This window comes from Dermochelys coriacea, chromosome 9 (assembly GCF_009764565.3).
Source record: "Dermochelys coriacea isolate rDerCor1 chromosome 9, rDerCor1.pri.v4, whole genome shotgun sequence".
NCBI lineage: Eukaryota > Metazoa > Chordata > Testudines > Dermochelyidae > Dermochelys > Dermochelys coriacea.
The window spans coordinates 5858714-5880440 of NC_050076.1; the positions used below are offsets into that span (position 1 = coordinate 5858714).

The following is a 21727-nucleotide window of genomic DNA, read 5'->3' on the forward strand; positions in this document are numbered from 1 at the left end:
CTCCAGCATGCAATGAGGGGACGGGTGTGTCCCAGCTCATCCATGTCTGTGAAGCGTGTTATGGGCCATGGTTGGTGGGCTATAGAAATCCTCCACCTGTGCCCTTAAAGCCACCCCCACGCCCCAGTACTCTCACCCCTGATCTGCTGGGCCCCAGGCTGTGCGCCACGCCCTGGCTGGACCCCGGGCCCCAGTGAATGGGGAGGGGGTGCGGGGGGTGGAGAACGGCCTTGAATCCTCACTGCACGAGTCCTCACTCACAGCAGGGCTGGCTTAGTGCCAGGGCTGCAGACTGCCCACTGCTCAGGGGACTGTGCCCACCTTTCCCAGCCAAATTGTCCCAGCCGTGAAAGCAAACCGAGGGGAGGTCTGAAGTGCTGCTGAAGTGAGGGTGTATTTGCTTTGCAAGGCCAGGGGCGCAAAGGGAACGTGGAGTTCCCGCACCTGTAGTGAGTCAACACAGCCAGGCAAAACGCTGGCGCCCTGGTCTGGCCATTAGCGTAGGGGTGGGCGTCGGGACTCCTCGATTCCCAGGCCAGACGGGACCGTTCTGATCACTTCGGCAGAACTGTATAACCCAGGGCAGAGGCTTCCACCCCGCAATTCCTGCATCCAGCCCCTCATGTCTGGCGGCGCGAGAGCAGATCTCTTAGAAAGAGACGTCCGGTCTCGCCGTCAAGTGCTGGCGGCTCCGCCACGTTCCTGGGGCACTGTCGCAAAGGTTAGTTAGCCCCATTGTTAAAATGCTGCACCATGTGCCCACTTTGAATTTACCTCCCTTCCCTGGCCACCAACTGGCCTTTGTTCGGCCTCTGGCTGGGGCACTTGTTCATCTTGTGGATGAAATTCACCCGGGCCCAGATGTCTCCCACAGAGCCCCCGCACCGCTGACGGCCTCTGAACAGGGCTGAGGTAGGACTTACCGGGTGCCATTCACAAGGCCTATGCGCCACTCCTGTTTATTGTGCGTGTCCGCCCTGGAGCCCAACGCCCCGCTTCTGCTCAGCCCAGCCGGGAGCAGAAACGTGCCATGGGCCAGAGTTACTGACTGTCAAACGCTCACAACAACCCGCTCTCCAGCCGCCTGCTGTCATTGGCACTAGCCACAGAAGCCGGTCCAGCAGGAGCAGCCCTTTTGTCCAAGGTTAAGTGGCTCTCCTGGCTTTGTGGTTCCTTCCCTTCTGCTTGCAGCTCCCTCCTTTTGCAGCCAGCAGCCCCCCTCTCGCTCTTCCTATCACTCCCTTTGAAACGCTGTTCAGTGATGATCCACCACAGAGAAAAGCATTCTACAGCGCACGAGTGACCTCCCCCCATAGCATGTTCCCCATCCATGGGCCCAGGCCTGGGGGATCCCCTACACTGGTGCTTAAATACCACAATGGTTGGCGTTCCGGCCACCGCCAGATCGGACTGCGTGTTCCAAGCACAGGGCTGGCACACAGTCACTGGTGCGAATACTCTTCCAAGTCTTTATTTGCAAACAGGAATTGCTCTTTGGGTAACACGGACGCCCTCTTACAAAAACCCGCCGGATTTTCCCCCCAAAGCCTCCCACCAGCTCTGCGAATCGGGAACACTTCAGCCCTACCCTCCACGGAGGAGATCTCACATCATGTTACAGATTCTTTACCGGTCCCATTTAGCGAAGCAGGGGCTAGCGGGGCGAGGCTGGCCGTAGAGAATAGCCAAAGACCTGGAGAAGATGAAGTCTCAATCTGTAACGAATAAAAAGAAGCACCAGGGGCTTCTACTAAAGAAACACCACCACCAGCAGTCGTACCTAACCATCATTTACCGTAAGGCCTGAAATGAAGATGGCGGGACCTAGCTTGAAGTGTTGGAAATTGGCCCATGGCATAACTGCCTTCACGTAGCGAGCCTAGACCCATGCCTGCAGCAGCATGGAGGTGGCTGAAATGGGACATTCGCTACCCGGCTTGCAGAACAACACCCATGTGCGAAAATTTGTCCTGCTCACACCAGGAAAATCCTGGCAGGCTTCTAAGCTGCAGACCAGTCAGTGAACAAACCCCACAGAAATTGTACATGACTAGCGATGCCCATCCCAGTGCGAGTGAAATCAGCGCGACCCATGTTTCCTCTCACTGGGGGGGGGGGGTTGATGAAAATGAGAGGATCGTGCAATAACACGGGACAGCTGTTGGCTCTTTGTCTCCCTGGCCGTGGTAAACGCATTGGACAGAATGAACCGGGCCCGGATCTTCAAAGATCCAGCTTCTTTAGGTGCATCACTCCTATTGATTTCAACGGGTGTTAGCCCCAGGACCAGCCCCTGGGGAGTGTATTGTTAAAGCCAGAGCCCAGGATGTGAAAGCAATGACCACAGCGGCCAGGTAACAAGGCTAGTGAGCTACCACCGATGGGGCAGCACAGTTAGGATCCACACAAATTGCTCACTTACTGCCCCCCTCCCAAAACCAACCAGGCACATTTACATTGACAGATCCTGTGCTCTGAGGAAATGCAGCTCCCTCCACTGAGGGTCCCTTGCTCCCCGCACACCTTGGGGCTGGAAGCCCCATAAAACTACAAAGGCCCTGGTGGGGCACTGCAGGAATCCAGTCCCTGCACTCAGCACGGGCAGCTCCCGTTGGCTTTCACCGGTGCTGCAGGTGCTCAGCACCCTGGACAAATCAGCTGCTCCACGTCTGCCTGCTGGTGGAGCTCCCAGCTCTCCGAGCTGCTCTGCCTGCTTTCAGCTAGTGAGAAAGTTCTTGGGCCAGGGGACCAGGGTGCAGGAAGGAACGCAAAGCCCAGCCCCGCCCAGTGTGCTCACCTCTTCCTTCCTCAGAATAGCTCTCTGCCTCTTCTGAGGACATTGCTGTTGGAGACAAGAAAGAGAGGAAATGGTGTGGGCTGGCATCGCGTAATTCTTTACTCTCACTTGAGTCTAGCATCCTCCGATTGTGACAGCTTATTAACAAGCTGGGATCCTGGTCTAACAACAGGATTAATGCAGCAGAAATCAGAGCTTTTACCAAGAAGCGTATGACTTGCTGTATCTGACAAGCGTATACTGGCTCTGAGCAGGGACCCATCTAATCTAGTCTCCCGGCTTCAACAGTAGCCAGCTCAAGAAGAAGGCATGAAACAGTGAGCGTGAACAGTTACACACTGTGTAAATTTCTCCCTGTGGCACTTCAGTAGTGCATAGGCCTGGTGCTTGCCCGCTACACAGAGATCCATTTCACTGCAACCTTTTCCCCTGTCCTATGGATGTCCAAAGTACAACCATACAAGCTGGGGCCATATGACCCCAGAGACCCATAGGGCCAACCAGCTCCAGATTCTGTAAAAATCCTCACCTGGCCCAGTGGGTTCTGCTTGGAAATCTCGACACCAAATGTGCAGAGAACTCAGTACAAGGGGGCGAAAATAACATAAAGGTGGAGACAGAAAGCGACCCATGCACCGATTCGTGGGAGTGCTTTTAGCTTTTGCTGCTGGCTGTCGTTAAACTGGCCAAAGGGACATTAACTTTCAGCCCCCAGCCCCTAGGAAAATAACGCCTAAGCTGGCAGATGACAGGTGCACTCCCTGCATCCCAGCTCCAGGAACTCACTTTCGTTTGGCAGCCTGTATCCAACACAGCTGATCTTTGGTCTCTTCTGACTGTACTTAGCACAGAGCTGGGGGCTCCCCGCCTGCCGGCAACACCAGTCGTACAACTTTAACTCTGCATCTGGAGATGGAAATTACAGCGCAGTGTTACAAAGGGAAAAGTTACAAACATCTGCCAGGAAACTGGGCAGAATCCGATGCCCCTTGGAGTCAGTGAAGAAAACGCCCCATTTCTGTCAGTGGCTCTTGGATTGGGTCCCACGCGTCGCTCGTCCCTTAGCAGACAAACTGACAAAAGCTGATGTGCAGAGAAGTTAAAATGGTTCATAAGCCTGGTTTATGGGCAATGGTGAATGCCGAATCAGCCGTGTGACGCAGCGCGAGAGGCCCAATCCTGCAGTCTTTGCTCACCTAACTCTTCCATTAGAGCCAAGAGAGCATTTTAATTAACCCAGGAACTCTGCCCCAAGCCCTTTCTGAGTGAAAAAATGTCAAACACTGGGCACTCCTATTTCAGAGCAATTTAGTGACATTCTCATTAGCGGGATCTGATATTAGTAATACGCTGATCCCGCTGCAACCTGGTCTGCCCTGTCTTGTGCCTCCAGCACTTGGTGTGCACCAGTTAGTAACAGATTAGGAATTTCACTGGGCAGGCACCCATTGGCCTCACAGCTACCCAGACAGTCAAAGAAAAATCTTAATTTCCGTGGAAAAATCACCGAAAAGCTGAGGAAGGCCCAGCCCACATGGCTCCAGTTGCACGACGGGGGAGCCAGTTGCCAAAACTCCTCGGACGTGCTTACCACGGTCAGGGGACGCTTGGCGCGAGTCCTTCCAGGATCTCTCCTGCCGCCCGTCAATGAGCTCGTTCTGGCTGTTGTAGAGACACCGGACACCAGCGCCGTATTGGTTCGGGGAGGCTGGGTACAGCATCGTCACACGGGCGTCCGCCAAACCTGCAACAACCCACCCGTTGCGCGGCAGCTTTCAGACTCTGGGCGTGGACGTGCCCTGGAGCCATGCAGCGCAAAAGGCCTCCCTGGCAGTGCAGCCCCTGGGTTTGCAGCCCCACCCAAAGCCCAGTGAAGTCATGGAAAGGTTTCTCTGGATTTCAGCAGGCTTTGGCTCAGGATCTTAGCAAGCCAGTTCCCACAAAGCTCCTCTGAGCCCCTGAACTCACGTACTCTTGTGTCGGGATTTATTCTCCAGCCCACCATGCAATGGGGACATCCAGCAATACCTGGTTTCTAACTGGGCATTCAGGACCTTTGACGGCCCCTTATCACAGCCCTGGTCAGCTCATTATGCATTTCAGAGTAGCAGCCGTGTTAGTCTGTATTCGCAAAAAGAAAAGGAGTACCCGTGGCACCTTAGAGACTAACAAATTTATTAGAGCATAAGCGAAGTGAGCTGTAGCTCACGAAAGCTTATGCTCTAATAAATTTGTTAGTCTCTAAGGTGCCACGGGTACTCCTTTTCATTATGCATTGTGGCTGCTGCGGGCTGTGGTGATTCCAGGGTCCACCCACGCTGCAGCAACAAGGGGCAGCGGGGGGGAGACACACCCCAGAATCATTAAACTACAACTGAGTGTAAAAAGCTAGAGGGACTGAGTGAAGTTGGAGCTGGGTGAATTTCCTGCTGCTGTTTCTTTCAAGCCTCTCTAGGCAATGCTTCGCTCGCAAAGGGGAATCATGAGCAAATAGTATCAATTCACCTGCAAAGGCTAAATCCCAGACAAAGCAGCCTGGTCTAGTGCTGGGCACACAGGCTGGGTGTGGCCTGTCTTTGATCTGTCTCAGATCATAGCAGGAGAGAAGATTCATGGACCCTGCAGTGCCTCAGTTTTCCCACTGTGTACAGAGTTAATTACCAATGCTTGCCTGTCCCTAGGGGTGTTTTGAGGATGAACGAGATAAAATGGCTAAGCACCATTCTTGAGAAGACAGCCCAAAACCACAAGGGACAGAGTTTGGGGCCTGAATGGGCTTGGGGCCCATGATGAATTGTATTCCCGCTGGCAGGGACCGGGATTCTCTCTCCTCACAAGAGCTGAGCTGAGATCATTGCTTAGGGCGGGATGTGCCCACGTAACTAATTCCCTGTCATTGCAGCGGAATAGGTACTGGGGGGATTGCACCCCTTCTCAGCTGCTGGGTCTCCATGGAGATGAGCAGGTCTGGCCTTCTCTGTGGGGCAGGCGCTTTCTCCATACTAACCCCTAACAGCCTCGTAAGGAGGAGCCATGAATCCATCTCATTCACAGTGAAGGGAGGTGCCGTGTTAGAGCTAACCTCGCTCAGAGCGTGGTGAGGACTAGATCTAACAGGCCCATCTGGCCCTGGCATTGTCAGCATACCCCACCTCCTCGGCTCCGTCGGTAGTGCCGATCCAATGCCCCATGTCGCAGAGAGCAAGGGCAGGACGGCAGATCCTTGTTCCAACCAGCTGGATCTTGCTGCGTGCTAAGCCAGGCCAGACACCTCAGTCTGTAGTTCACACGCACATGACTGGCTAGACTGTATATCCACAGCCCACGCAGATCTAGGGCAAAAACAATCAACAGGTTTTGCCTTCTACTGAGTCAACAGCAAGATTGTACTAGCTCAGGCAAAGAGAGACTTGACTAAGCTGAGTTCTTGGACAACTCTGACCGTACAGGAGACTAACTGGTGATATTTTCTGAAATGGGGTGGTAACCTGGGCCTTGTTACAGCCTCCGAATGTTGCCATTGGAACGCTCCAGAAACTCACGCTCCGAGACTGAAAGCACCATTGCGGTAGCTCTGGGGACGGTCTCTCAGCTAGGCACTGTCACGGTGAGTGGACGTAGGAATCATCCCCGGTTTGCAAAGTAACAGGCCATGGGCACAGCCAGTCCTGAGGGGCATGTCTGCCTCGGTCCAGTGCCGTGCAAGGGGCATTCCTGGGGGGCTAGCTGAACGTCCAGGTGGCCATTCAGCGGTTCATCAGGCACCAGTAACTCACCATGAAAGACTGGTCCCACTGCCAGCCCTGGGAGTTTTGCCCCTGATTTCAATAGAGCCAGGAGTTCACCCACAGCGTCTGGGGGAACCTGGGAATCTCTCACCTTGGCACAGTCTTTGCCCATCTCCACTCAGCAGAATGAAACCCTCTGGCTGTGGTGCCCATACCTGTGTTGTAGCCTCTGACCTGGTCGGGGCGATATTTGGCGGCTGGGGTCCTTCGGGTCAGATCATCATTTCGGTAAAATCCATCCCCACTGAACAACAAAGCAAATCCTACATCACCCTTCCTGGCAGGAGCAGGGTTCTTCTCCGCACCAGCCCCAGCAACTTCTCTAGGAACAACTCCCGACCTGCCAATCCCATCGCCCACCTCATACACGCGGGGATGGGGGCACACAACTGATCAATGGAGAAGCACCTCCAACTTACAGAGCACAAGGCTGAGCCTATGGCTGTTTTTCCAGGAAGCAGCTGTGGTGCTGAGCGCTCTGAAGCTTCAGTGCCTTTGCTGGCGTGGTAGGGCTGCTTTTAAGGTTTCATGGAGTGTGCAGAGAACTGCCGCCATTGAGTGTAGCCTGTTACTGAGGAGACACACACACTCTGCTTTCTCCCAGGGGAACTTGAGTTTGAGTCGTGTTGGACTGGTTTGGCTTCATCTAGACTAAAAGACTGAAAGCCTGTGCTGGTCTCTGGATCTGGAGAGAGGCAGCCGGGAGTGACTCTCATTCATTAAATTGCAAGCAAAGCAATGGACAGATCCTTTAATTCTGATCAGTCCAAAGTTCACAGGACACCCAATGATCATTTATATTTGTAAATTCTCAGCCTTTCAAGGAGTCGCCTGGATTTGAACTACACAACACCCTCGTGAGACATAAGGGCACGGTCAATGGCACATTATGGTAGTTCTGAGTTTGCAATGTTACCCAGCTGCAAAAGGGTAATTGGGATTCATATTAATGGCTCCATAGCAGAGTGAGCATATAGCACCTGGAGTAGCCCATCAGCACATTGGTCAAACCCATCTTGGTGTAATCCCATTGCATGCCGCCATCTTGGTAAAGGATGAGGACATAAGACTTGATTCCATCCGTGGTGAGGACAGCCTGGTACGTGTTTGTCTAGAGAAATGCAAGGTGCACGGGTAAGGAAGAAGAGGCTGTGTTCCACAAAGTATAAACGAGGGGGTACAAATAACTATTCAGTGAGAGACAATAAACAGCACGAATGCTACCAAGGAGTTCTCTGTTGTGGCAATGGGCCGTAAGGGTGAATCTGTGCATCTCCCAGAAAGCATGGCAGTCATAAAAACCTGACACAGGAAGCAACAACAGGTGTAATTCTCGAAATAAGTGTCACAGGCCACCAAAGAATGGGCAAGCAAACTTGGCCACCAAACATTGTCAACATTTCTTATTTTTCATGGAAAGCGTTGTGACATTTTAGGTCTATAGTTTTATCAAAAATGTTATCAAAACAATTGTCAAACACTTTAAGTTACTGAAAATAGCTCTTTTGGTCAAGCAAAGCTTCCCATAACCACTTTGAAAAGGTTTCCAATAAGAATATGTATAAATGCCAAATGGAAAATATATTTTGAAAAATAATTCCAGATCACCAAAAAATGGGCTTATTTCAAAGGGTTTGAAACAAAACCTTAAAAATTGGTTTCCACATGATAGTTTTTGATCAGTTCCGTACGCAATTGATCATGTAACAAACAGAAAGATTATATTACTTCGGGTGTCTCAATGAAAAGTGAGTGTAGGGGGCTTTATCTAGAGACCCACCTAAGCCCTCTTTTGCATAGGTCTCATGCATGGGGTGAATTTATCTTTGATAAATGTTCAAGTGAAACACTCAAAAGTTAACTTGCTTCTCTCAACGAGTGCACAGTAATAATGGTAGCACGGGTTCTGATTTCATGCTAGCTCTAAGTTCACAAGTTCAGTCTATTGTAGGTCATCTGGACCCCGTCACTAGCATCTGAGCACTTCACAGTGTTTAATGTAGGTGTTGTCCCATTTTACACATGGGAAACTGAGGCACAGAGAGAATGGGACTGGTCCAAGGTCACATGGGACCTGTGTAGTGGAGCAGTAAACTGAACCCAAGTTTCCCGAGTCCCAGACTAGCATCCTAATCATCGAATCGTCCTTCCTCCCATAGAAGTTCCCCAGAACATTTGGAAATTGATCCAGACCAATCCAGAAGTAACAGCGCTCTTGAGAAAAGCTGCCGGGGGCGTCTAAATATGCCCCACGTATCACAGGACACAGACACAATGCAGCAGCCTAGGCCTGACCAACACTGGGAGGTGTGGGTCATTGGGGCAGGAAGCCACTTTGACAATAGCTTCCTGAAGCCCACGTGGACACTTACCCTAGTGACAGGCTGCCGTGCTGGAAAGGCTGGGGCCTTCTCCCAGGTGATCTTAAGGGTCCATTTTGCAAAGTACGAAGTCTTCAGGTATCGCTGAATCTTGGCCTCCACGTCTCGGACAAACGGATGTTCGGCAGAATCCAGAGTAACAAACTCCTGCGGGTTGTGCACAGGTATGTTACACTTCCAGGGCAGGGAAGTGCAGAACTAGCATTAAGCGTGCAAAGGTATCAAAGGCGACCGAAACCCCCCGGCTCACTCACGCATTCCTCCCATTGCCTAAGGACTTAACCGATGCTTAGGCCTTAAGCAGACCCTCTGCAAAGGGGTGAATTTCATGCCGAGTGAGGATGGACTCAGACGTTAGGGGACCAGCAGGAACTGCTGAATCTGGCAACACCTATAAACCCCACTGCTCAGTCGTCTCCACGGTGGCAGGCTATCCAATGACTTGCTAAATCGTACGCTGCATAATGCGAAGAAGGGCAGCCTAACAGTGCCTAACGTTGAGCACATCTCGCTGGGCCTCACCACGTGTAAAAACTGACCTGGTAAAAGGTGGTGCCAACGTCTTTGGAAAAATCCGCATTAGCCCAAAACGCAGCGACCATTGGTACTTTCTCGTGGCCAGTAAATCCTCCGGGAGGTGGGTCTGGAGATGGGACCACATCACTGTCCGAGGCTGGAAAAATGATTTGTCCATTGTCTGTAAACTAAACGACAGTATTCCTTACATTAGCTCCTTCATGGGAGAGATGAAATAATGCCTAAAGAGGCACAGGGTCTGTCTCCACAGCCACGAGACACCCGCAGCTGGCCTGTGCCAGCCGACACGGGCTCGCAGGGCTTGGGCTGCGGGGCTGCTTCACCGCTGTGCAGATATCTGGAGCCTGGGCTCTAGGACCCTGCCAGGTGGGAGGCTCCCAGAGCTCAGGCTCCAGCGCAAGCCAAGACATCTACACAGCAATGGAACAGCCCCATGAGCCCAAGTCGGCTGGCACAGGCCAGCTGCGGGTTTTTCTTTGCTGTGTAGACAGAGAGTTACGGGCTTGCTGCAGAGTCCACTGACATCAATAGAAAGATGCCCGTTGACTTTAGGGGATTTGGGGATCAGACCTAACTGTAGTGTGTATTTGATCATTATTACCGCTGTTTATATTGCTGTAGTGCCTAGGAGATCCAGTCACCAGCCAGGCCCGCACTGAGCCAGGTGCCATGCAGGCACTGAGGGAAAAGGCAGCCCCCACTGTATTTTAATTTTTTACTGCTTCATAGCAAAACTTTTTTTTTTTAATTAGAAAGTGACTGTGATCTTAATAAACCGTCTAAATCCCATGAAAACACCCCTGGCTCAGACATGGGAGATAAAATCCAAGGAACGTTTTTTCCAACCACCAATAAAAATGATTTTTATTTCTACAAAAATTAATCCACATCTGTTGAAAATGAAGGGAAAAAACCCCACATTTATACCCAACCAGCTAAAATCTTAATACACTGTGCCAGTTCCAATAGATCTTTGTCCGTTTCTAAAGGACTGGCCAAGTGCACATCTCATTTAGACTCACGTATAGAGAATCACGCAGCGTTTTCCCAAGTGGGAACCCAATCTCGGGTCTGAACACAGGGGAATTAAAATCCACTCTTCTTTCCACGAATTGCTTATCGATTTCCTTTGCTCCATACGGATACAGTGGCACGGCTGCAACTAAAACACAACGATTACAAGCAGCTTCCTTTAGTTCACTAGCTAAAGATTTTCAAATATCAAAAGGGACTGAGCAGATGGCAGGGGACCAAAAGACCTGGTTTGGGCAGGGGAAGCAGCGTGGAATTAAGGCGGGTTCCTTGGATCATAGGATTCGGGTCAGAGGGGACCCCAATGCTGCAGTGAGTCAGCCGCAGAGCAGCAGGTGTTATTGTACAGGGGGTGAATTGTCAGGGGGACAGTGGAGGTAGGTGACTTACATGTTGCTGACTGTCCTGTACCACTTGTAGTGGCCTCTCTGGTCCCAGCTGAAACAGACGCTGTTCTCTCCTGGTCAGACCCTGCTCTAGTATTGGACCGAAGGGCTGCTGACACAACCAAAGCAATATCTCAGGAGTTGGGAGAGGAAATCACACAGCACTCAGAACCCTTGATGTTTATGTTGCAGGTCGGCTTTTTATGGCCCGTTTTCACACCTCTGCAACTTATTACAGGCACAAATGATATAAATTAGATGTTCGACTACCTGACACATGGCCAGATGGTCAAGTACCTAACTAGCCTCAGCTGCACTCTGTTATTTGAGCCAGCAGCGAAAAGGGAAAGGCTGGGTTGGAAATCAGGCTGTGAAAGTATTCAGAGATCAAGGCTTTACCCAAACCTGCATTGACAGGGAGAGGCCTAGTGGGGTATCTGCCAGGTGTTAGGCACAAATAAAGTACAGATCAAAGACATGAGTAAATATTATGAGGCTCCTATCACAAGCGCTGAATTCTTCACTTCCATTTAGAACCCAGGGCTTTCACAGAAGACACTAAGTAACCCTCCATAACCGAGCTCCACAAAACCAACATGGCTTCTACCCTGGCCACCTGCCATCCCGGGGGCCCCTGTCCCGCACTGCCCAGGAAACCAGGTCTCCCCACGTGCCCCAAACCTGAGCTCGGGAGACCCACAATGTGCTACTGCCTGAAATGAACCCGTCTGGGGACACTAGTTTTCAGTGTGTGACATACCTGTTGTTCCCAAGATGGGGAACGGGGTCTCTGCCCATCCTCTGGAGAGTGCTGGAGTGGTGGCAGTTGACACCTGGGATGCACCAGCCGAACCCAGGTTAGCCCCCCGTTCTGGGGGCATTTCCCCCTTCTCAGCATGGAGGGAAGGGGAGTGGGATCCCGTGGCAGAGGGAGTACGAGAGGTGGCCAGGCGTAGCGTCGTTAGCGATTGCCTGGTACGTGCCTCCAGTCCTGGTAATGCTTCAGGGACTCCTGAGTCACTGGCAGAGACGGCTGCTTCTTTCGTAACGCCAGCGGGCCCAGTTACTGTTGGCCCCTCAGGAGAGGCAGGGACGGGCACCGCGGCACTAGAAAACAAAGGATCTGGCCATGCAGTCTCTGGAGCTGAGGGCCCAGCAGCGGTTTCACCGGGAGAGGCAAAGGCACCTGGGGATCTTTCCCCTGACGGGGCGTGTATTCCTGTGGCTCCCCCATCCCCTACGGGTGAATATGGGGAGGTCTCAGCATTGGCCGAGGCACCTCTTTCTCCTGGGGGCAGCTCTGCCCTGCTTGCTGGACTCGCCTCTGCAGGCTGGGCATCGGGGTTAGAGGTGGTGGTTTCCTCGTTGGCCACGTCCGCGTCGCCTCTTCCTTCTCTCTCGCCGGCTGAAGACAGAGGAGCAGAACCCATGGCGCTGGGGCCTCCCGGTGAGCGTGAGTTGGAGGGGAGAGAGGCCGGGTCCCCAGGCACTGCAAAGACGGACGCGGACGTTCCCTTGCCGGCTGCAGACGTCTCCCTTGTGGGGGCTGGAAAGGGAGCCCCGAGGGCACCGGACAATCCGTTTGTTGCATCGCCCGTCGTTTCCGGCTCAGCTGGGGCTCTGCTGGGAGATGCAAAGGCAGGTGGGGACGTTCCTCCCGATGGAGTGAGTCTGCCTGGCAGGATCCCGTCTTCTAAGGATGCACGAGGGGAAGCTTCGGCATTGGCCACGGCTGCTGTTTCTCCTGCAGGCAGCTCTGCTGCGTCCCCGGGACTCAGCTCTGGGATGGAGGGTGTGGGATTTGTCACACTCTGGAGATTGGGGCTGGAAATTGGGGTTTCTCCATGCGCCGCAGACACCGGACTAGCCGTATCCCCTCTGTTTTCTGAGGGTGCTGGGGCCAGGGCGGTCTCCCGAGCCAAGGACGGCTGAGGAGAATCCATAGCCAACGCTCCGGGTTCTCCGGTTGGCAGCTCGCCCATGGGAGCTGGACTCAGCTCTGCGCCCTGGGGCGAGGGATCTGTTTCACTCCAGGTGCCAGCGTGAGATGTTGTGGCTGCCTCGTTCACTGACCTGTTGGCTGCTAGCTCTGCACTGGAGGGTGCAGCTACCCCACTGGCAAAGCCTCCAGAAACATTTACTCCCGCAGGACCTTTGGCTGCTGCAGTGGGTGACGCAGACTCCAGGACTGATGGAGCGAGGGGCGTTCCCTTCACACTAGCCTGGGCAGAGTTTGCCAGTTCCTCTCCTGCCCCAGCTGCAACAGGGGCTGTCCCTACTGCAGCGTCTGGAGGGGGCTGGGGAGAACTGGGAGCACCAGAGAATCCAGCCCAGGAGGATCCTGTACTTTCACTCTCTGAAATGGATGGCTCAGCAGGGATGTCACTGGGAGACAGGACGGCAGACGGGGGTGTTTCTCCCGATGGCGTAGGTATGGCTGTCAGCGTCCCAGGCTCTAGAAAGGAACGAGGGGAAGTTCTGGCAGTGGACAAAGCCCCCGGATCTCCTGTAGGTAGCTCCTCTGTGTTAGCCGGACTCTGCTCTGTGTCGAAGGGCGAGGGATTTGGTTGGCTCTGGGTATCAATCACAGATATTGGGGTTTCCTCATTTGTGGCTGACACTGACTTACCCGTATCCCCTCTTCCTTCTGGAGCTGCAGGGCCAGTAACTGTCTCGCTCTCTGAAGCCGGGTGAGTGGAACCAGTAATGCTAGAAAACGCCCTTCGGGGGAGCCCCTCTCTCTCAGTCTCTGCGGGTCCTAATGACCCAACCTCTTCCCCGCCAGCTACGAAGGCAGGTGGGGATGTTTCCCCTGCCGGTGCAGATGTTCCTCGTCCTGTCTCGCTCTCTGACGGTGGTTCTGGGGACTCCGGAGCACTAGCTCCATCATGCCCTGGGCTTTCGCTCTCTGAAACAGAGGCCTTAGTGGCAGAGGCAGCAGGAGACTGGAACGCTGCACGAGTTGACTCCATCTCTCCCGCTGATGGAGAAAGAGACCTTCCATTGGACACAGCCGTGCCAGTGGACGCCAAGTCCTCTGGTCCCCCTTCAGTGCCGGGTGTGGCTCTCCAGTCCTCAGTAGCCGCAGAGAGAGAAGAGGAGGTGGTGACCCCGGGGAACGTGCCAGGAACGGATCTCGTTACCTCCAGCTCGGAAGGTGAGAAGAGGGTCGGGTGAGGATCTGTTGGGCTGGAGTAGAACAAGGCCAGCGTGGCAGCTGCTTCTCCTGCTGGAGTCATGGCAGCTGTCCCGTTTTCTGGAGAGGCGTGCAAAGAGTTTGTCGCGCTCACTGAAGTTTCTGCTTCTTCTGTCTGGATCTCGGCTGCTTCACCTCCGCTGGCCCCCGGCTCTGGCGGGGAAGACACTGTTTCAGGGACAGAATTTATATTGTCCCCATTCACTGCTGACACCAAACTAGCTGTTGCTACCTCTGCTGGAAAGGAGGCGCTGGCTTCGCTGGCGTGGCCGCTTGAAATGGTGCTTTCTCCAGGCAACGTCGTCACGCCGGCGTTTGCCGCCAGGCCGGACAGGGACAGAGGAGCTCCTGCTGCCGAGGTGATTGCTGTTTCTGTGGCTGCTAGGCCTGCGGCACGGAGCAAACCGCTCTCCGCCGTTGGGGGAGACCCGGCTCCAGGGGTGAACTCATCCTCTGGAGAAGCTGGGACAGCAGAAGTGGGCCCCGGGTCTGCGCAGGCTGGAGGAGATGAAACAAAGGAGTAAGCAATTCTAAGAAGCAGCTTGGTTATGAATCCAGCCTGGTTCGCAAACGACTCATTGCTTCTCTGTGCAGGACAATGTTACCGAACAGGGTCCTTTTGGCGCGTCCAGGAAAGGGCTCAGACACTGAGCGGGCATCAATGCTAATTCAATTAGACTTCAGTTTGCCAGGTAAGGAATCCACATAAGGTGCTTTCTCCTTCAGGGGCAGCAGGTTACACATTTGCCATTGGTTTCCTGTGTTTTCAGGCTTTTGCGCACCCCCCAGGGTAATCCACCCCCAGGATTACTAAAAATGGGCCTGGCCTGGCACATTCTTCTATGAGCAAATGGCATCTTGGCAACGCCATTCTGACACCTTGGGGGGGCAGCCTGTTGGTTTTGAGCAGCAGAGCGAGTGTGGTAACCTCCCCATATTGCCTGAACTCCTGGGTTCAGTTCCTTGCTCTGCCGCTGCTGGCAAGCTGAGGGTGGCCATCCCCTTGGAAAAGCAGGCCATCAACCACTAGCTGTGTGCCTCAGTTTCCCTCTCTATCAGAGCGGGATAGTGACAGCCAGCTCAGAGGGATGGTGTGAGGACCGATTAGTTAATGTCTTTACAGTGCAGGAAAGTGCTGTATAAAGCCTTCAAAATATGACCTTTATCACCCATGTTACCTTGCTTACCCTAAGCCAAATTTGGGACAAATTCACCGCGAGGATGGGGCCCAGACTGGAATGGCTGTTTTCCCAAAACACTCAGGAGGCCAAGTTCCCTGTTTTGTCCACCTTACACTGGGGGTAGCAGAATTGGGGGACTCCCTGAGTCTCAGCCTGATCCAAGGTGCATCTTAGCGCAGAACGGTCCCAGGGAACCATGGACCAGCTGGGACTAGCCAGAGAGTTATGGTCACTCCCCATCACCTTCTCCTGCACCAGGGGCTGTGGAGAGGGAGGGGAAGGAGTTGGCTACGCTGGCTCTACACCTACCAGAGACTCCCCCACCCAGCAGAGGACTTGTGGCCGGTTACACATTCCCTTTACCCCACCTGAGTGATGTAAAGGGAGCAAAAGGGACCGAGAATCCAACCAGGGTATCTTTGGCCCATCCAGGAGTCTGAATCTGTGCTTCAATCTCTCAGAAAAAAGAAAAGGAGTACTTGTGGCACCTTAGAGACTAACAAATTTATTTGAGCATAAGCTTTCTCTCTCAGGTATTTTAAGAGGGAGATGATTTCATGGGGGTGCGGAGAAGGCTGGGCGCTGCCGTCAGCTAGATGTTTTAGGGAAGTTGACTTGCAAGGGGTGAGAAAGCCAGTCACCCCTGCAGAGGTCAGTATAGGACAGGGGCATTTTCCAAACCGCTGGGCTGAGGTATTGTTTGGCTAGTCTATTGACTGGTCATGGTGCAACCAGATTCCTCGCGTAGGCACATCTGTTCAGGCAGAAGGAGCAAGAAGGGTGCAGATGGAGTGAGGGGCTGAATACATAGTCGCTCATTTGCATAACTAATGCCACGCTGCTTATACGCCAGCCAGAGCACTGCACTGTGTAGCCCCACCTAGATCATTAACATCCAGGCCCCCAGCACTGTGGCATCCTCTAAGCCTTTTGATGGATACAGTTCAGAGAGGCAGAAGGTGACATGGGGTAGGACAAAAGCTGGCACTGCAGCAGACAAATGATAGATTGGGCTGGGGGTTCGGAGGGGACCTTGGGCAGGGAGGTGGAACAAGTGGGTGGGTAGGGAGAGCCGGGAGGAATGGGGGGGTATCTCCGGCCCAGAATCATTGGCAGCTGTGAGCAGCTGCCTGAGGGTGCCAGGATGGGACACACCACAGAGGGCCCCCTTCAGGGAACGCTCTCGATGCTATGTCCCCTATAGGCAAATTTCTAGGGGACCCACAGTGGGATATGGGTCCTCTCTAGGCGGCCAGTGCCATTGCTGTGACCAGGCAGCCACACGGCTTATTTATTTGGGTGGAGGGGAGATTTTATGTGCATTATTATTTAAGCTCAGTACCAATGTGGACACAAGAACAAATGGATATAAAATGGCCATCAGGAAGTTTAGACTTGAAATTAGACGAAGGTTTCTAACCATCAGAGGAGTGAAGTTCTGGAACAGCCTTTCACAGGGAGCAGTGGGGGCAAAAGACATATCTGGCTTCAAGACTAAGCTTGATAAGTTTATGGAGAGGATGGTATGATGGGATAGCCTAATTTTGGCAATTAATTGATCTTCAACTATTAGCGGTAAATACGCCCAATGACCTGTGATGGGATGTTAGATGGGGTGGGATCTGAGTTACTACAGAGAATTCTTTCCTGGGTGTCTGGCTGGTGAATCTTGCCCACATGCTCAGGGTTTAGCTGATCGCCATATTTGGGGTCGGGAAGGAATTTTCCTCCAGGGCAGATTGGCAGAGGCCCTGGGGTTTTTTTTGCCTTCCTCTGTAGCATGGGGCACGGGTCACTTGCTGGAGGATTCTCTACACCTTGAAGTCTTTAAACCATGAGTTGAGGACTTCAATAGCTCAGGTTAGGGGTTTGTTACAGGAGTGGGTGGGTGAGATTCTGTGGCCTGCGTTGTGCAGGAGGTCAGACTAGACGATCATAATGGTCCCTTCTTACCTTAAAGTCTGTGATTCTATGTGCAGGAATGTTTAGTGGCAGGAGGCATTTTTAAAACCCCCTTTTTGCTTATTTTATCTGCAGCCTCCGGGTTCATCAGGAGGAGGCGCTATGTTTCTGCAGGCCTAGTGCATTTCCAGCACGTGCATGGACCCAGTCAGTTAGCAATGACTGCGCACATTCCAACCTGCTCCAGACACACCAGAGCCGCTGCGTTGAGATGATACATCTGGAACTCAAAAAGAAAAGGAGTACTTGTGGCACCTTAGAGACTAACAAATTTATTAGAGCATAAGCTTTCGTGAGCTACAGCTCACTTCATCACTGTAGCTCACGAAAGCTTATGCTCTAATAAATTTGTTAGTCTCTAAGGTGCCACAAGTACTCCTTTTCTTTTTGCGAATACAGACTAACACGGCTGCTACTCTGAAATCTGGAACTCAGTGCTTCAAAGCTCGTGGCCCCAAGCATCAGCGCCACTGATGGCACAACGGGACGCAACGCATTCCAGAGATGCTAGCGAGTGTCTCTAAGGAACGCTCAGACTGTATCTGTAACAGGATGGAACATCCTATTGTAGGAAGCTGCAGAGCAGTGCAACGCCGTTCCCGTTAACACAAGAAGACGGGGTGTTTACAGTCAAAAAAGCGAACAGAATATTGGGACTCATCAAGAAAGGGATAGATAATAGGACAGAAAATATCATGTTGCCTCTGTATAAATCCAGGGTATGCCCACATCTTGAATACTGCCTGCAGATGTGATCGCCCCATCTCAAAAAAGATCTATTGGAATTGGAAAAGGTTCAGAAAAGGGCAACAAAAATTATTAGGGGTCTGGAACGGCTGCCGTATGAGGAGAGATTAATAAGACTGGGACTTTTCAGCTTGGAAAAGAGACGGCTAAAGGGGGATATGATAGAGAGCTACAAAATCATGGGTGGTCTAGAGAAAGTAAATAAGGAAGTGTTATTTACTCCTTCTCATAATACAAGAACAAGGAGCCACCAAATGAAATGAATAGGGAGCAGGTTTAAAACAAACACAAAAAGGATTTTTTCATGCAATGCACTGTCAACATCTGGAACTCCTTGCTGGAGGGTTTTTTGAAGGCCAAGACTATAACAGGGTTCAAAAGGGAGCCAGATAGATTCATGGAGGATAGGTCCATCAATGGCTGTTAGCCAGGATGGGCAGGAATGGTGTCCCTAGCCTCTGCCATAAGCTGGGAATGGTCAACAGGGGATGGATCACTTGATGATTCCCTGTTCTGTTCATTCCCTCTGGGGCACCTGGAATTGGCCACTGTCGGAAGACAGGATACTGGGCTAGATGGACCTTTGGTCTGACCCAGTATGGCCGTTCTTATGTTCTTATGTTCTCCGAGAAGGACATACCCTAGCTCAGTTTCCCTAGCTGTCAAATGGGAACAACAAAACATCCCCACGTTTGTCAAGTACTTTCACATCCTCTGATGGAAGCTTCTCTGCAAAGGGCAACACATGGGTATTACTGGGCCTGTCGTTTTTACCTTCTTGCATATTTCCCTCTGGCTGGGGGAGTGGGGCCAGTTTATCAAAGCACAAACTTGTTGCCAGAAATCTTTGGCGTACTGTCAAAGAATGCCTCTGTAATGCATTGGATTTACAGAGAACCACCTGGGACCAAATACCATTTTTAAGGAGAACAGGTTAATTCACCCTCTTCTTGGGCTTGATCCTGCAAGATGCTGCACAGCACCTGAAAAATACGGAGCTGCCTTAACTCCTGTGTTCTCAGCACCTTGGAGGAAATGATCAGCAGTTCTCAGGATCAGGCCCAAGTTCTATTCTCCAATCTCTCTGGCTCAGTTTCCCCAGCTATCAGGAGACCTACCTGTGTAAAGCACTTGTCACCTCTCTCATGAAAGCCTGTGGTATAAAAGTGCAGGAGTACTGTTAATAAAGCTTCAGACATTACCAAGAGGCCATAGTCTCTTACAATCTCTGCTTCTGAGCCTCCCTGTCTCTGAGGCCGGGCAAGATTGTGTCAGCAGCTTGATTCAGTTTACAGTAACACACACTAGTGAGCAAAACGCAGGACTTACCATGTAGAATCCACACCCAGCAGCCTAAGAAGGTCCAGGGGATTGGTCTCCAAGTCCCCATGTCTCAGTGAAGCGCGCCAACAAGTGAGATCTGCGAAGGCAGAGAAGTGTGCTAGGGAAAAGGTAGCTAATGGGAGATGCAGGTCTCCTCCCTCCGTCCTCCGGGAGCTGGAATGAAACAGGTTCAATCCCCTGGCTCCCGCCCACAGCTACTTATAGGGGCTGACAAAAGAAGGCGGGCTGCAATCATTGCATCACACCCTGTGCCCCCTCATGTTCTTCCCCCACACCCCCCCACATCCAAAAACCCCCTCCCCTAATAGCTTCCTGTTACTGTACATGTTCCTGGCCAGCCCCTGAGAACACACATTCCTGTCGCTCTCGCATGAGTGCCCGGCAATAAAGTGAAGTGTCCGAGCATCGGCACTTGGCTTTGAGTTCCCGCATGGCGTCCCTACCGCATAGGGCTGAGAAGCATACCAGGGGTGCCCATGCTACCCAACGGGCGACTGGGGACACCGCAGGAGAACATGCCTGCCGGGGGTGTGGTGCCCTGGGTGGCCGTTTAGGGGACCTGAACACTGAGAAGGGGATGTAAGGGCAGAGACACACCCTGGGGGGCTGGTTGAAATTCTGCCTGCCCCCAGCCCGCTCACCCCCTTTTCTGCATCAGAGACAGGTATGAAAGCCCTGCGTCTCCAGCCTCCCCCCACAAGGAGCTGCCCCTGGGGGAGGGGGTCTCTAACCAGGCCCAAATCAATAGTAGGACCACAGGAGCCAGTTTAGAACATGGGCCAGAGGCAAAGCTAGTTAGGAGCCTAACGCCCATTTGTTTCAATGGGAGTTAGGTACCTAAATACCTTTGTGAATCTGGGCCAAGGTCTATGGTGGCCAGGGAAAACTAACCCGCCAGCAAGCACCACTTACATACAAGGTCTAGCTGAGGCTGCTGGGCTCTGGAGAGAGTATGCTCTAAACTCTTCTATGCATCTCATGCAGCCAGTGGGGTTCTGGCTCCTTCCTACCATAATGACATGCTACAGTGGTCCAGCATTCAAATGGGGCGGGGGACACCTGCCTTTGGGGCTGTTCACTCCCTCCACCAGGGAGGAATCACTGGGGCTCTTCTGGAGAAGGTATTTTCCCTGTGACTTTAGCATGAAGAGAGGAACTGGAGAAAGAGGGTCAGGCTCCAGGCGGGCCCAACTCTGGTGCAGCACTTGGGGTTCAGGGGTACAAGCTGAACGAGGCTGCTACCAGATAAACACAGGCTTCTTGGCACGTACCACTGGCCTCCACATCGGCTCAATTAAGATCCTTTTCCTATAACTCTGCCTGCTCGCTGCATCACTTATTGCTAATGAAACATGGTGGCTGAAGTGGGATTTGAACCCAACACTCCCAGAGAGGTGCACCAAATGTCCCTGACGGTGCCGGTGTTGAGGCATGAATCCAATCCAGCTCTTCTGGCTCTGAATCCATTTCCATACCCACTACATTACACCGCTCCCCATGCTCTGAATTCACACCTAGCAATCGCCATGCCTGTCACCAAGGGGCAGGAAACCAAGGATATAAGAGACACCACAAAGCAAACCCTCTGAGGAGATGAAATTACCAGACACCCGTGCAAAAATAAAACATAGGTGCCATGCCTGTGATCACCAGGTACCACCATTCGGCCCCTCCATGAGGAGCACTAGCGCCATGAACCACAAGGCCTGATGAATGGGGGCTTGGCAAACACGCCCAACACAGCACTACAGCTGTATGCAATGTTTGCCTCAAAAACCCATTCAGACTTCGCAGCAGCTTGCAACACTGGTGAACTCACCCAACACCCAAGGAGGCACAACCCAGCGCTTAGAGATTGCAGAAGAAGTCAGCAGCAGGTCAACATTGTCACCGCCACATGAGAAGACATCTAAGATAAGTAGAGGTTTCCTGGGTCTTGTTGGGAGAGGCAGGAGGAGAAGAGAGGGCTAGAGAGGAAGTCTGGTACCGAGAAGAGCATCAGCAAATCATTGTGGAAGTAGTGTTATCTAGGGGTTAGAGCAGCAACTGGCAGTCAGACCTGAATTTGATTCCCCAGTAGTGACACTGACTCTCTATTATGTCAGTAGATATATGTCAGGCATAACTGCTCTGTGCCTCAATTTCCCCCATCAAATAAACTGAGTAATGCTACTTAGTCCCCATTTGTAAGGTGCTTTGAGATCCTTGGATAAAAGGCATGTAAATGCAAAGTACCAAAGTATCATTTACTGTCGTAACAAATTATATGCATTTCCTAACCATAAATACCTCCAAGCGCCCAAAGTGATTGCTGCTAGGTGTTATTGCTAGTGTTGTAAGCAACAAACAATTAGTACATTGTGTCCCAGGAGAGTC

General features: G+C 52.3%; 1 protein-coding gene across 3 annotated transcripts; it reads right to left on the minus strand.

Annotated features, from left to right (window-relative positions):
* Positions 1-1442: 1442 nt before the first annotated feature.
* On the minus strand, positions 1443-19554 carry MUC4 (mucin 4, cell surface associated). 3 transcript variants are annotated; one of them, XM_038417757.2, is made up of 13 exons: positions 19337-19554; positions 11682-14615; positions 10926-11033; positions 10526-10665; positions 9506-9670; positions 8958-9113; positions 7566-7696; positions 6741-6829; positions 5950-6129; positions 4389-4541; positions 3584-3703; positions 2798-2842; positions 1443-1715 (listed from the first exon to the last, which is right to left on the minus strand). In XM_038417757.2, the coding sequence occupies exons 1-13, from the start codon at positions 19395-19397 to the stop codon at positions 1711-1713; spliced, it is 4287 nt and encodes a 1428-aa protein (XP_038273685.1). In that variant the 5' UTR covers positions 19398-19554; the 3' UTR covers positions 1443-1710. The 3 variants fall into 3 exon arrangements, with proteins under 3 accessions (XP_038273685.1, XP_043348405.1, XP_038273686.1); XM_043492470.1 differs by having other exon boundaries at positions 10926-11030; positions 19337-19538; XM_038417758.2 differs by lacking the exons at positions 1443-1715; positions 2798-2842; positions 3584-3703 and having other exon boundaries at positions 4392-4541; positions 5945-6129; positions 19337-19542.
* Positions 19555-21727: the final 2173 nt, after the last annotated feature.